General features: G+C 37.2%; 1 protein-coding gene across 1 annotated transcript; it reads right to left on the minus strand.

Moving 5' to 3' along the window:
* Positions 1-658: 658 nt before the first annotated feature.
* Positions 659-2,662, minus strand: LOC128200605 (uncharacterized). The gene has a single exon (XM_052894552.1). The coding sequence runs from the start codon at positions 2,147-2,149 to the stop codon at positions 1,397-1,399; it is 753 nt and encodes a 250-aa protein (XP_052750512.1). The 5' UTR covers positions 2,150-2,662; the 3' UTR covers positions 659-1,396.
* Positions 2,663-15,728: the final 13,066 nt, after the last annotated feature.

The raw sequence follows: 15,728 nt of genomic DNA on the forward strand, positions 1-15,728 counted from the left end.
TGATATTGACAGATACATAATATATTAATTGAAAGGTGTAGGTAGAAAAAAAAAATTCTAACTCTAACTTAGTCTCTCTAATATGGAGGTATAGGTGTTCTTTGCTTCAATCTGTCAGCGGAATAATAGTCAATGTTTACTTTAATATACATTAATCAACGATACCTTCCTCAGTGAAAAAAACTATACATATAACAAAAAAAAAAGAAATAGCGTAACGGACGGGCATTATTAACATTTAGTGATAAGCGTTTTAAGGTACATAAAACAATAATAATATTTTCTTTATTTACGGATTACTAAGATCCATTTTTGTTAGTAACAATTGACTTAAACTAAGTTAGTAGAGAAAAAAATACAAAATTCATTTTATAGCCCCTATAATAATTTTGACCCACAATGAGAGGATCGGGCTATCGTATTTATTACATAATGCCCTCAGAATGCCGTTACTGCTGCCACGCAATCGGTATAAAAGAGATGCAATCCGTTTGCGTCTGATGGCATAGAAGTCATCTGTCCATGCCGCTGCAAACATTGTGGATGCACTACAAAAACGTGGCAGCCGTAACAACACCCTGAAAACATTATTGTATTGAACACGCAGAGCGCTGTATGCCCGCTGTGTATAGTCAACCCACAGGCTGCTTGTGTAAAAAGATTGGCAATATGCCTTGAACAATATTATTTTGACTTCAGTCGAGCAACGAGCAAACCTGCGAGCCAACATATTACCCCTTACAGCCAGCGCCCTGCGTTCACGTTCAATGTCAGCGTTATCTTTCAAGTCATCGGTAATAATATGTCCTAGATATTTAAACTGAGTCACTCTATTGAGAGGAACACCGTTTAGAAGAATTGGCGGGATTTGTGGATTCTTACTACCTAGACCGAAATACATAAATTCACTTTTTTGTGTATTATATTTCAGACCATGTTTTTCAGCATACTTTTCACACACGCTTAGCAATTTACGTATAGCTCTGATTGATGGACTCAGCAGCACCATGTCGTCAGCGTAACTCAAGTTATTCACAGCAATCCCGTCTATGTAACAGCCCGCATGCATACTGCTGAGCTCAGCGATCAGGCTATTCATATATATATTAAAAAGTGTAGGCGAGGATATACCGCCCTGTCTCACCCCACACTCCAATCCATACTCTTCAGATATTTTATCCGCCCATTTAACAACGTTAATTTGATTATCATACCAATACTTAAAAATACCAATCAGTTCAGTAGGAATATTCAGCTTTTGAAGTTTGTTCCACAGGATCTCATAAGACACCAGGTCGAAGGCTTAAAATAATCATGTAATAAAATAATCATGATAGTACATTTAAGTCATGTTTAGCAACAATAACAATAAGATTATTTTAGGTACACTATCCCGTCATTTCTTCTTGTCCCGTTTTAGGCGAGACGAAGCAGCAGCAGTGACCTTGGCGGGGTCTGTCTTTCCTAAAGCCTTTGTGGTACCTGAATCTACTGGTACTGCAGCAGAAACCTGGATGAGTTTTTGAACTTCGTCGACAGTACTGACTCGGTGTTTTAAACCATCTGATGTAATTACAATCACATAGCCGTCCCGAGTCCAACATCTCTTCACTCCGAACTGTTGACGAGCAGCCATGAATGCATCATGTCTAGACTTGGTCAGGAATTCTGACATAGTGACGCCGCTATCCTTCAATGCTGTCTTAGCAAACCATATTTTATTACGAGTAGCTGCATTTCGGAATTTTACTAAAATAGGCTTTGGTTTGTCAGCGCTTGATCGTCCCAGACGATGACTTCTACTGATGTCATTTGCAGAGAAGTCAGGAAGTTTAAAGTGCTCAGTTACAATTCTGACTACTTCCGAAGCAGAGTCATCGCCCCCACGCTCTTGAACCCCATGGAACAGCAAGATTTTGCGTCGACTGCGCATTTCAAGTTGTTCCATTTGACGTGCAAGTATTTGTACCTGATGTTGTAGGTTGTTCATCACCTCAGCTGCAAATGACCGAAAGGCGGTGAAGTCTGCCGCCAATGAGGAGATTGTGGCTGGTGTAGTACTTATCCTTTGGAGATCCTCTTGGAATGTTACCATCTTTGCGTTAAGAAGCTCCATCATTGTGTTCATTGATTGTTGTAGTGCGTCCATTATTAGATTATAGGAGTGAAAGAAAGGAAATAATATCACTGCAGGTAGATATTAGCTAGACTATTAATATACACATAAATATATAACCACTTATACAATATATATAATTTAAAATAACACTTATATTTGGAGACAAAAATTTTAGCTGTTACTTCTTACACATCTACCCGCAAAAAAACTGTTTTTAAGGTATAATTATGATAAAATCTTATATAACTGAAAATAAAATTATAATTGTTATGTAGAATTTTTTTTTTTTTAATGAATGATAATCAAATGGTAAGCCCGTCTACGCTATCGGTATACGCTGACGGGGCACCAGTGAGGAATTATAAATGAGGATGAAAGCAGTCAGGTCATCGGGATGAATACACCTGGAATTCAGCACGATGGTTTCCAGGGGGACCACGTGAAGGTCGACCTGACAGGGGACTGATAGTACGCATTACTAACAATCCCTTCCCCTCTGTAGTATGTAGTATGTGATTAATGTAATGAAGGGTGGGATATAGCGTGAAGGGTGGGATATAGCGTGAATTTATAGGGTACAGAGGAATAACACCTGAGTACTCAGGAATGGCAACGCATGGGGGGTATCATGGGCGAAAAAGTATACTCTATTATGTCGATGGTACTGCTCATGTCCATAGGCGATGGTTACCACTTTCCATTAGATGAGCCGTCAGCTTGTTTGCCATTCTAAGTTGTATAAAAAAAAAAATTTGGCTATGACGTGTTTGGTTATGAGTCATCATTGAAAAAGCTGAGTTTCTTGGCCGTTATTATTGGCCGAAATTGCGTTCCAAATGACTACTTAAAAATGCTTAAATCTAAATACACAGAATACTTTTTATGTATAAATTACTTATAATATATATTTAATAAGGGAAACATTAAAATGCTATGCGCATGTTTCTTAAGTCGATCTGTGAAGTAAATAATTTTATTGCATCGTAAGTAGAGTGAAGGTAGTTGTAGGGGGCATCCATTAGCCGGAGCCCGGATATTGAAGCCACGAGTGGACGTGGCTACGTGACCGTTGAACTGAAGCCGTGTTGAAACTTTAATGGTATATTTTTTTATCTGGCTCGTAGTGTAGATACGAAGGGATTTGGCCGCAGTTTTTCAACTCGCTTCAAAAAGAATTAAGTTCCCAATACGTTTGTATTTTTTCTTATGTTTATTACCTTTAAACTACCGTAAGACTCCATCAATTGTAAACCAATTTGGAAAATTCCTTTTTTTTATATTTAAAAGCATATACTTACAGATTGGTCCCATAAAAATGTTCAGTAATTAAATTTTTAATCCAAAATGTTTTGGCAAAATTGAAGTAGTTTTTTTTTTTATGGAACACAATATTCGTTATTACAATTTATTTTTAGTTAGACTAGTTGTTTATATAAATAGATAGATAGATAGATACTCTTTATTGTTTCCTCTAAAAGATTACAGTAGTAAACTTATTATAAATATGAACAATTACAAGAAATAATCACAATGAGAAAACAATGGGCGATCTTATCGCTAAGAGCGATCTCTTCCAGGCAACCTTTGGATGGAGAGGAGTAATTATAAACAATTTGGTGGGAGGCACGATGAAAAATTTTGTTAGTTCTAAATATGGGAGATATGATACATATAATAATATAAATATTGTTTTTTAGTTAGTTAGTTGACTAGAAATATTTTGTTTCAATTCACCTCTAAACGAGGCATCATCAGACATAGAAGAATAGAATGTATGTATCTACTGAATAACAGTCAAATATTGATAACTAAGTAATAGAGAAAGTCATAGACCCTATGCTAATGATGGGTAATCATCAAATGTTAGCAATCATACGCATACAAAAATCTTAATTAAATAACTAGATGCATTCTTCGTGTGGTCCCGGCATAGAATAGGCCACCGCTTCCTTTCTCGTGGGTGTCGTAAGAAACGACTAAGGGAGGGCGATGGATGGGCAGCAGCGTACCTCTTAAAACATTTTCAAAGCCTAACTGCAGTTGACAGGGGGGAAAGAGATTGTTAGTAATGGAGACTGAGAATCCTATTGCTAGCAATATACCCAACCAGGTCAACCTCCTCGCGGTTCTCCCTGGAAACTATCATGGTTAATTCCTGATGAATTCATCATGATGGGCTAACTGGCTTGTTTTCATTCTCATCTATCACCCTTCACTGGTGCTCCGCCAGCGTATCCAGTTAGCGCAGGCGAGGTTACTAAACCATTTTCACCCATCAAAAAACTGCGGTTGACAATCTACCTGCCAAGCGTGGCAACTACTGGCAAAACCCCCCAAAGGGGAGGCTTACGTTCAGCAGTGGACAGTTAAAGGCTATAGTTATGATAATGTTAATATAAATTACCGCAAAGTTAAAAAAATCCTAGTTCAGTATTTTTTTTATTAATTTATGAAAAAAAAAAACTAATTTCAACGATATGTTATTATACCGATGTTTCTTTACATATTCGACTTTTATTTTTTCATTAATGAAAATGGAATAGTATGCTCGCCTACGCTAGTGCTTTTTATGTACCAGTAAAAGATAACAGGTCAAGATGAAGACAATCCATCGTAATAAATTCATCAGAAATTCTTTTACAATGGTTTATAGGAGAAGCATATGGGAGACTACCTAATTAATGACGAGTTTGAATCTGATGGACAATATTGCCATTATAAAAGTCTATTTTTACTATGCCAATACTTTTTGTCAATTTTAATTCCCCATCTACACACTACTGATATTTTTTTTTATGAAACTTATAATGGCAAACAACCTGACAGCCTACCTGATGGAAAGTGGTAACCGTCGCCTATAGACATGAGCAGTACCATGGATATAACAGAGTATACTGTTTCGCCCATGATATCCCCGTGCGTTGCCATTCCTAAGGACTCAGGTGTTAGTCCTCTGTACCCTATAAATTCACTGCCATACCCTACCCTGCCAAACCGAAACACAGCCATGCAAACACAACTGCTTCACGGTTGAAACACGAATGGGACAGAGGTGCTCAAGCAAACGACTTTTGTACAAAGTCTCCCTCTTTTAAATAATGACAATAAACGCCGTTGACAAATTTATTTATAATTCTTTAAATTAATTTGAAATTGGAACAAGATGTTTATAAAATTGGTGCTACAAGACATAACGCAAAGACTGTATAAACATCGTACCTTTGCCTTTGTAGTTATAAAAAAGTAGTGTACACCACGCTACATGATGCACTCAACAGATTGAATCCCGTCCATTGTCTCGGCTCGCCACTGCTAGTGCAACTTTGATGGTTCTCCATACAATTAACTTCAGGGTTACCATCTTAGGGGATTTACCATAAAATTAGGAAAATTATTAAATTAATTTCTTATATAATTTTTTAAATATGATATTTGGAACGTTAATTTCAAAACTGTTATTCGAAATTCAAATTCATGCAATTCATAAAATTTCATAATTTTAGTTCGGAATCGATTGGCTAAGATTTCATAGTTTTTTTTTTACATATATTGTGCACAATACAGTTTTTTTTTTTATACTTGAATACTTTTATTAATTACAGTAATTATTTTAGCTTAACTGCTAGTTAAATAGCTATTCCCACAGCTTACGTATACTAGACTAGAAGACTTCAGTTTAAACCTCAAAACGTTTTCAATCGCGTCACAAATATCCTAAGACATACTGTATTACTCGCAATACACCCGTGAACTGCGCTCATAAATAAGGGCTCTTATCGAATTGGAAACTGGTCGGGCATTCCCGAATTTAAAACATAAGTAAAGCTGTATTTGGGCGAGTTTTTTTTTTAAGCAAATAAATGGCAAACGAACTGACGATCTGCCTGATGAAAGTAGCGACGCCTATAAACACTTAAAGAACTTCACTTAATATACTATAATAATACATCTAACGCATTGATATCCCCAAGAACTGAGATGTTATGTCTCCATATCCTCTAATTTAGAGGGAGACTTTGTACAAAAGTCGTTTGCTTTAGTACCTATGTCCCATTCATATTTCAACCGTAAAGCAGTTGTGGAATATGGCAGTGATTTTTTTTTTATGCAACTTAAAGTACAATCGTACAAATACAGTTACACCACGACAGAGACATAAGTGCGACAGAGGCATCCAAGCAGACTTTTGTACAAAGTATCCCTGTGCTTACGATTATAGAATGAATATTGACGGATTTTCAGAATATCCGACATTTCGATGTGTTTTTAAGGGTAAATATTTTTAAAACGTTGGCAACCCTGATTGTGTTGAGTTGTTGGTCTGTCAGTTAGTGACGTGGCGTGTAGTTTGCGTAATTGGTGTGCGTCTTGATAGTTAATTACAATATTAATATATTCAGTAACTTGAACATAAATCTTGTTAAGGAGACTGGAAATGCTACTAACGTTATTATAAATGTGATAGTTTGCAAACAAGTTTCTATTTTTTGGATATTTGTTAATCAATCACTCTTAAATAGCTGAACGATTCAAATTTTTTTTTATTCATCTTAGAATAGCAAACAAGCTGACAGCCCACCTGATGAAAAGTGGTAACCGTCACCTATAGACATGAGCAGTACCATGGACATAACAGAGTATACTGTTTCGTCCATGATAGCCCTCATGCGTTGCCATTCCTGAGGATTCAGATGTTATTTTTCTGTACCCAGTAAATTCACGCTATATCCCACCCTTTAAACCGAAACACAGCCATGCAAACACAACTGCTTCACGGTTGAAACACGAATGGGACAGAGATACCCAAGCAATCGACTTTTGCACAAAGTCTCCCTCTGGTAAAATCTAAATAAAAGTTAGTATTAGCTACGTATTAATATTTATTCAGATTCGATATAGGTTTATATTATAACTTAACACACAGGCTGATGCAATAGAAAGAGAACACAAAATTCAAAAAGAATCATCGAAATCAATTTAGATTTGACGAAGATATAGATTGATATTTTCCTTATTTTTTAAGGTTGGTTAAAAGTAATAATTTTCTGTCTATTCCATATATATTATTTGGATTTTGAGTCATGTTTTATTAAAATTCTTTGAGGTTAAGTATACATCATCCTGTTTTAATGAAATATCTCCGGATTCGTTCAAATAGATGGAATATATTAAACGAGTCTCATTAATAACAATTTATAAATAAGCCACTTAGATATAACCGGTGCTAATTTTAACCTTATTGTAATTAAAATTAGTCTCATTTTTACTCATTAATGAGGGGAATATATTTATGATATATTTCACAAGTTTTTTTTTATACAACTTAGAATGGCAAACAAGTTGACGGCCCACCTGATGGAAAGTGGTAACGATCGCCTATAGACATGAGCAGTACCATGGACATAACAGAGTATACTGTTTCACCCATGATACCCCCCATGCGTTGCCATTCCTGAGGACTCAGGTGTTATTCCTCTGTACCCTGTAAACTCACGCCATATCCCACCCTTCAAACCGAAACACAGCCATGCAAACACAACTGCTTCACGGTTGAAACACGAATGGGACAGAGGTGCCCAAGCAATCGACTTTTGTACAAAGTCTCCCTCTGGTGTGTAAGTAACCTTCTAATTTTCAATAATCTTAATATTTCAGAAATGGATACTGTGATGCCTTATATATTTTTCTATTACGTCGATAGCATAATAAATTTATTGATTTAAACTCACACAAAGTGCTAAATATATAAATATTAATATTTGTATTGTATTTTTTACGACTTTTTTATACTACTTAGATGGCCCACCTGATGATAAGCGGTTACAGTAACCTATGAACGCCTGCAATATCAGCGGTATTACGTACGCATTGCCAACCCTGAAGAAACCTTTATACCACTTTTGAAGGACCCCATGCTGTCATAGTCTCTCGGGTAGACCTCAACAGGTAAAGCTCACTCCATAACCTGAGTATTCATGGATGGAAATATATCTAAAATCACGCTGTACGCAACCATCCAGACTCTATGGGGGATATGGGGTCGAACTCCTATACATACAATACAATTCCTCTGAACATAGTCCATTGCATAAACTGTAGATCAGGCAGAGTAAGACAAAATCTTTCCCATGGCTTAAGGGCTCAATACAGCTAGTAAGCTGGGATCTTTGACAATTCTCATAGCTCATCGTTGCTGAGTCGAAGGGTTCAGGCTGGTATCTAGATACCAATGCCCTTAAGTGACAGCAATACTCTATGTGGGTCCGGATTTGTGACTTACAGAGCATTAGTCGTTGATCCGGCGTGAAGTATTGCTTCGCTCCACTAAGCGCACCGAGTTTTTGGATGCCAACTTCACCTTATCTTCGAAATAGCCAGGAAACTTTACACCGCTTCTTAGAGATGCTAAAGGACATAATCTGCGTTTTGTTTGCTTAGTTAAAAATGCTTTCAGTTTTATATCTTTGATACTTTTTCATTTAATTTTTTATGTAATATAGAATGACAAACAAGCTGATAACCATTCTAATAAGAATCGTCGCGTGTAGACATGAACATCACCATGGATATTGCAAACTGTGACAGATTGGAGCCCCACAATTGTGTAGTAATACATGGCTTTACATCATCATTATCATCATATCAGCCTTTAACTGTCCATTGCTGAACAAAAACCTCCCCTTTGATGGGGTTTGCCAGTAGTTGCAACGTTTGACAGGCAGATTGGCAACCGATGTCAGGTTTTAGAGATGTTTTAAAAAGGACGCTGCTACCCATCCCTTGCCCTCCCTTAGTCGGCTCTTACGACACGATAGAAAGAGGTGGCCTATTCTATACCGGGACCACACGACCACATGGCATGTTAATTACTGAGAATTATAGTCTTATGCCTCCGTACCCTATAATTTCACTATCACATTACAATTTCACGGCAGAAACACGAGTGGAACATGGACAGATGTTTGTTGTATTAAACCTTCTCTTGGCTAAAACAAATCCTCGCATATAAATATCATAATCATTCGTCAATATGCCTCAACATCTTCAATACAGAAATCCCGTTGTTAGCAATGTCCCTACACTGGAAATAAATCAGGCATGCATTTTGCGAGTGTCAATACAATGGCTCGTGGCGAAATAAATCTCTGAGATTAGGGTTCGCCCTGTACATGACCCAATCTGCGGGGTATTAGATGGGTGACCATGATTTGGCGCGATATTGTGGGACCTTATTTATGTTGAGGCCGGTGCTTTCAGGACTACTAATGTCTGCATTATCTGTTAAATTATCTATATACTCGTAAATAAGAATGGAATGCTGTTTGTTGATGAGTGCATAATTTGTCATTTTATTTTTATAGATTTTTCTAGTCTTCTTCGTAGTACACGAAGACCTTTGATACAGCTTACCGAACCACGACTTAACTCGCCATTCGCGGCACGAAGCAAATGTCAATAATTTTTCAAAAATTTCGAAGACGTTCGAGCCGGAACTCAATTTTTGCACCTGTGGACTACCTCATGCATTGTCTAAAGAAACTATCACCACTTATTAACTATTAGTTACATCTGAATCTTTGAAGTAACATATAAACTTTTTTATGAACCTCAATGCCTCCTTTTTTGAATGGCAAAAAAACGAATGGCCAACCTGATGAAATTTGTCTTTTTCTCAATGTCCTCTACCCAAAGGTTGTCTGGAAGAGATTGCTTAGCGATAAGGCCGCCTTTTGTATCACTTCTCATTAATATTTACTGTATTTGTTATTTGTCTTTTTACTTGGTGCAATAAAGTGTGAAATAAATAAATAAAATGGTAACAATAATAGTTACTTCTACAGGTATCAGTAAGCGTTTTTCATCAGATGGTGAACTGTCAACAAATTGAAATTTGTTTTTAATGCAACTAAGAATGGCGAACAAGCTGACGGCGCACCTGATGGAAAATGTTAACCGTCGCCTATAGACATGAGCAGTTCTTCAACAATTCTTAAACAGTCAGGTTTTTGTAGCTATCACGACCACTAATTTACGTCTTTAATTAATAAATACGTATACTTTTATAAGGGCGTAGTAAATAAATGTAAAAGGAAGTACCTATCCTATTGATTGCATATATATCTAGTCGTAAAAGACGCAAGGAAAAAGGAAAGAAGAAAGCCAGAGGGAGACTACAAAAGTCGTTTGCTTGGGTACCTCTATCTCATTCATGTTTCAACCATGAAGTATTTGTGTTTGCATGGCTGTGTTTCGGTTTGAAGGGTAGAATATAGCAGGAAGTTTTGAGGGTACAGAGGCATAACACCTTAGTCCTCAGGAATGGCAATGCGTAGGGGGTATCATAGGCGAAACAGTATACTCTGTTATGTCCATGATACTGCTTATGTCTATAGGCGACGGTTACCACTTTCCATCAGGTGGGCTGTCAGCTTGTTTGCCATTCTAAGTTGTATAAAAAAATAATAAATTAAGAAGTTTTATGCACAGTAAAGTGTTACAAACTAATGTATAAAATAACATGAATAATAAAAATAACAAAATGCAGTCCCTAGTTGACTAAATGTGTTTTTGCGGGCCACAGAACAACCGGCGACCGATGACCGTTACGCGGAGTTACGCCTAATATCACGGCGACCCGATAAAACCGTTATTGTGTTTACGCGCCCAAAACTTACGCGTCTACATTTTACGCACGGGAAACGTAATACGGCGGTATTGTTGATTTCATTTGCTATTTAGATGTAGGTTCGACCTTTTTTTTAATATAATTCATAGGCATTTTCCAAATATACTATTATATAGATGAATAAATTGTGTGGGAGATACATTTAATATTTGATATTTAAACGACTTTAATGTTATTATAATTTTATGAAAGCTGGTTATTATATTCCAAAAATATATATCTATAGCTAGTTTCAAATACCTTCGTGTATAGTGTAGGCGGTATAGAAACTTAACAATGGAGGGCGCCACCGTCGCAAAGGTTATGTTTATTATAGCAGTTTTGTAAAATAATATACCAGAGGGAGACTTTGTACAAAAGTTGCTTGCTTGGGTACCTCTGTGCCATTCGTGTTTCTACCGTGAAGCAGTTGTGTTTGCATGGCTGTGTTTCGGTTTAAAGGGTGGTATATGGCGTGAATTTACTGGGTACAGAGGAATAACACCTGAGTCTTCAGGGATGGCAACGCATGGGGGGTATCATGGGTGAAACAGTATACTCTGTTGTGTCCATGGCACTGCTCATGTCTATACGCGACGGTTACTTTCCATACACGGCACTTTCCATCAGGTGGGCCGTCAGCTTGTTTGCCATTCTAAGTTGTATAAAAAAAAATCGTTACAAAGCAATAGAAATTGTAATGATTTCCAGAGGCTCCCGCACGCAAGTTCACCTGATAGGAGTCTAGTAAATATTTAACTGAACTAAGTGTTATTCTGCAGAAATCCATATCACTGGTTATTTGATTAGAATTATTTTGTTTAATTCCGCTACCATTAGTATGTGTGTGACTGCCAACACTAGAAGATTGACCTATTACTACCAGAAGTCCAACAAACGAGCGTGAACAAAATAGCAGTCGGAGATTGATGGCCAAAATGGAAGGTCGTGGAACTTCTGGTAGTAATAGTGGTGGTCAATGTTCAAGTGTTGGCAGTCACACACATACTAATGGTAGCGGAATTAAACAAAATAATTGGAAACAAATAAAATAAATCTGGATCCTCTGAACGTTATAAAGCCGTGTAAATTCGGGGCAATTGCACTAGTATGTTGATATTTTATATAGTAATAAGTATTATCCTTCGAAACATCTTTCCTTTCAACAAAATTATTCGTGCTTAGCCGGACTGATTGTTATCGCGCCAAGCTCAGACCTTTGATGCTTACTTCGTGTCTGAGGGCATGATCGCCCAGTTTTCTTTGAAAGGCAAAATTTAAAAAATGTATTTCACGACAGTACGAAAATGAATTATGCGAACGTCGCAATAAAGATGCGAATCGAGTGTTGCAGATGTTAAATAACAACAAAAAACGGTCGCGTCTCGCGTATTAAAGTGGAAGTCTAGTGCAAAGATTATGTATTGTAAGAGATGGTCACCCTGGTGACCTTCTACAAACAAGAATTTGCCAAATTTCAATCAGTGTGTATTGTAAATCATCGTCATTATATCAATCGTTAACTGTTCATTGCTGAACATGAGCCTCCTCCTATTGGGAGATTATGCCAACTGTTGCCACCCTTAGCAGGTAGGTTGGCAACCGCAAATAGACTTTGGTAATCTTTTAAGAAGGACGATACTGCCCACTCTTCGACTATTAAGTTCCCTTAGTTGTCTATCATGACACCTATGGAAAAAGAGATGACCTATTCTATGCTGGGACCTCACGGCATTAACTCTCTGACCGCGTATTTTTTTAGCTTCATTACCACATCGCTTTGACAACAAATCGAGATTCTGAGAAACAATATTAATCTACCCAAACAAAAATCACGGGATAAAAATGTCAATAAACATAAAAAATACGAGCATGTCGAAATCCAGGGATGCGTAAAATTAAACTAGCAGATACTGCACACGGAAATCGCGGATTGCGCAGTCAGAGGGTTAAAAATTCATACGGTCCATCTTTACATAAAGTCTAGGGTAGTTTAAATAATAATAAACGTGGAAACTATTGGCAAAACCCTCCTTATGAGGGAAGCCTAGTCTCTAGTTTTTTTAAATGGGTGATAACCCCGTCTGGGCTATCGGTATACACTGGCGGGGCACCAGTATTAGATAACTGATAAGGATGAAAGCAGGTAAGTTAGCCCATCCTGACGAATTCAACTAGAATTAGCCACGATGGTTGCAAAGAGGAACCACGTGGAGGTCGACCTAATAGGACATATTGCTAGCAATGGGACTGTCAAACTCCATTACTAACAATCCCTTTCCCCCCAACTACAAAAATCTCCGACTTTACTAGCAATATATCCTGTCAGGTCACGTGGTCCACTCTGGAACCCATCGTGCTGCAAACCAAGTGTATTCATCACAATGGGCTAATTGATCTGTCTTTCCATCCTCACTGGTGCCCCGCCAGCGTATATCGTTGCTGCAAACGGGGTTACCATTTCATTTACATCCAGTAACAAAAATACCTCCGACCAGCCCATTAGAGGTTACAGTCGTGAACATATTGTTTATAACACTTTATACCCACGCGAACACTACCTCCACTATTCATACTCTTTGATCTAGTTAAATTCCTAAGCACACAGTCCGATATTATTTCTCGCTCGGATTGTAGACAAAGCCGCCCCCTAATGAGTTTACTTCGCTTACAAATCCTATTCGCGGGCGATGGGGAACCCGAGGGGAGGAATCAGACGAAGATGGAAAACGTATTTGCAATGAAATTGCGATGAGTTTACTACGCTTGTTTGTTCAGTATTTCTATTTGTTGCTTTTAATTAAATGCTATTATGCCCATTGATGTGTGAAATCTCTGAATAATGAAACGGCGGGGTTTGCCCCGACTTAAATCAACTACAGTTAGTGCATCAAAATTCTGCTTTGCTATTTTTTTATCACACTAAGAATGGCAAGTTGAAGGCCTACCTGATGGAGATTGTAACCATTGCCTACAGACTATGAGAGTAGTCGATGATCCCAGATTTAAAAGCGGTATTGTACCTTGAAGTCTTAGGAGAGGTTTAGCCACGTCGTTGTACAACGGACTGTGCTCAGAGGAATTGTTCAAAAGATGCCCACGGCCATTTTCCACGATCGTACAGCTCGCTCCCATATCTTAGAGCCTAGATGGTCGCGTATAGCGCGGTTTCAGAAATGTCCTCCCGCGAACGCTCAGGTAATTAAATAAGCTCTCTATCGAGGTTTTTCCAAGAAACTACAGCATGGGATTCTTCAAAAAAGTAGTTCATTAGCTACGGTACGGCTTACCATCAGGTGGGCCGTATGCCTATTTGCCATCTCGGTGATATAAAAAAAAATAGACATGAACAGCCTTCATGCGTTGTCTGAGGATTATGGTGTTTCTATACCTTGTAAATTCACTCCCATAAACTCTTCACACCGAAATACAACCATGCAAGAACAGGTACGTTACAGCTAAAAGGGGAAGACTGTACCCAAGCAGGCGACTTAATTAAATGCGATTATGCCCAGTGACGTGTGTAACCACTTAATAATGAAATCATGGGAAACATTTCACTTAACGTTTAACCCATGGTAAGCCATAAAGCCAACTACTTCTTGATGATTGAAATAGGACTTACCGTCCGTTTAATTTCATTTAAATACATTTAATATCAATGTAGTGCTCGTGTTCTAACTATAACATCTGTTATTTTCTATTTTCACATTTTACATCAAACATTCGAAGGCTGACTGAAGGAATGCCTTTTATGAGATAAATCCGCCATTTTTTTTTGATGGGTGAAAATAGTATGGTAACCCCGCCTACGCTAACGGGATACGCTGGCGGAGCACCAGTGAAGGGTGATAGATGAGAATGAAAACAGGCTAGCTAGCCCATCATGATGAATTCATAAAAAATTAACCATGATAGTTTCCAGGGAGAACCGCGAGTAGGTCGACCTGGCTGGGTATATTGCTAGCAATGGGATTCTCAGTCTCCATTACTAACAATTCCTTTCCCCCCCATTGTTAATAGGTACTATAAAAATATAAACGAACTCATTCAGTCAAAATTATTTATTTAAACACATTATACGATAATAACATCTTTAATAAATAATGTATTAAATACATATTCTCTCAAATAGAGTCCGTCCAGCTTAATTACCGTGATATGTTATATTTAAAATTAATAATAATAAATTATTTTAGTCTGGAAAGTTTATAAGTTAATATGAAATATAGTGGTTTTTGTTAGGTTTTGTTAAGAGTTCGAAATATTTAATATTATTTAGGATAATTTATTCTGTCTACACATACGAGTAGAATAGACGATTTATAAACATAACTATTTTTTCTCACTTTCCCTTTAAACTTAACCTTGATGGTTGTTAGAATCAAATTGTTTTATTTGCATTTCTAATACAGTTAATTATTGGTTACAGTCATATATTGTTTCTATTTATATATGTATATATTTATTTATTTAATATGTTATATGTATGTTTATATTTGATTAATTATATGTTTGTAATATATGAATATATTAATAAAAAGGTTATTTTTCTTCTTTTTAATAATGCACCGCCAATTTATTTCTCTGTTCGCCCAATGATTGTTGACTGGTAGGGAACACCGTCCGGTGTTAAGTCTGCCATATGTATGTACATAGTTTCACTGCGCATTAAAGTTTAAATAAATAAGTATGTGCGTACCAGGTGAGGGGGCTGGTTGGCCAAAACGAAAACTGCTGAATCAGTTGGGGGCTATCATGGGCGAAACAATATACTCTAGTATGTCCATGGTACTGCTCATGTCTATAGGCGACGGTTACCACTTTCCATCAGGTGGGCCGTCAGCTTGTTTGCCATTCTAGGTTGTATAAAAAAAAATAAAAAAAAAAAAAAAAGAAAACAGTTGGCAGATTGTGTTTCTACCGTAAATGGACCAATGCCAT

The sequence above is a fragment of the Galleria mellonella genome, unplaced genomic scaffold, assembly GCF_026898425.1.
Source record: "Galleria mellonella isolate WM207_F2 unplaced genomic scaffold, CSIRO_AGI_GalMel_v1 utg116, whole genome shotgun sequence".
NCBI lineage: Eukaryota > Metazoa > Arthropoda > Insecta > Lepidoptera > Pyralidae > Galleria > Galleria mellonella.

Bases quoted from the DNA above. Each gene is read 5' to 3' on its own strand.
- LOC128200605 (XM_052894552.1), bottom strand. From the start codon at position 2,149: ATGGACGCACTACAACAATCAATGAACACAATGATGGAGCTTCTTAAC.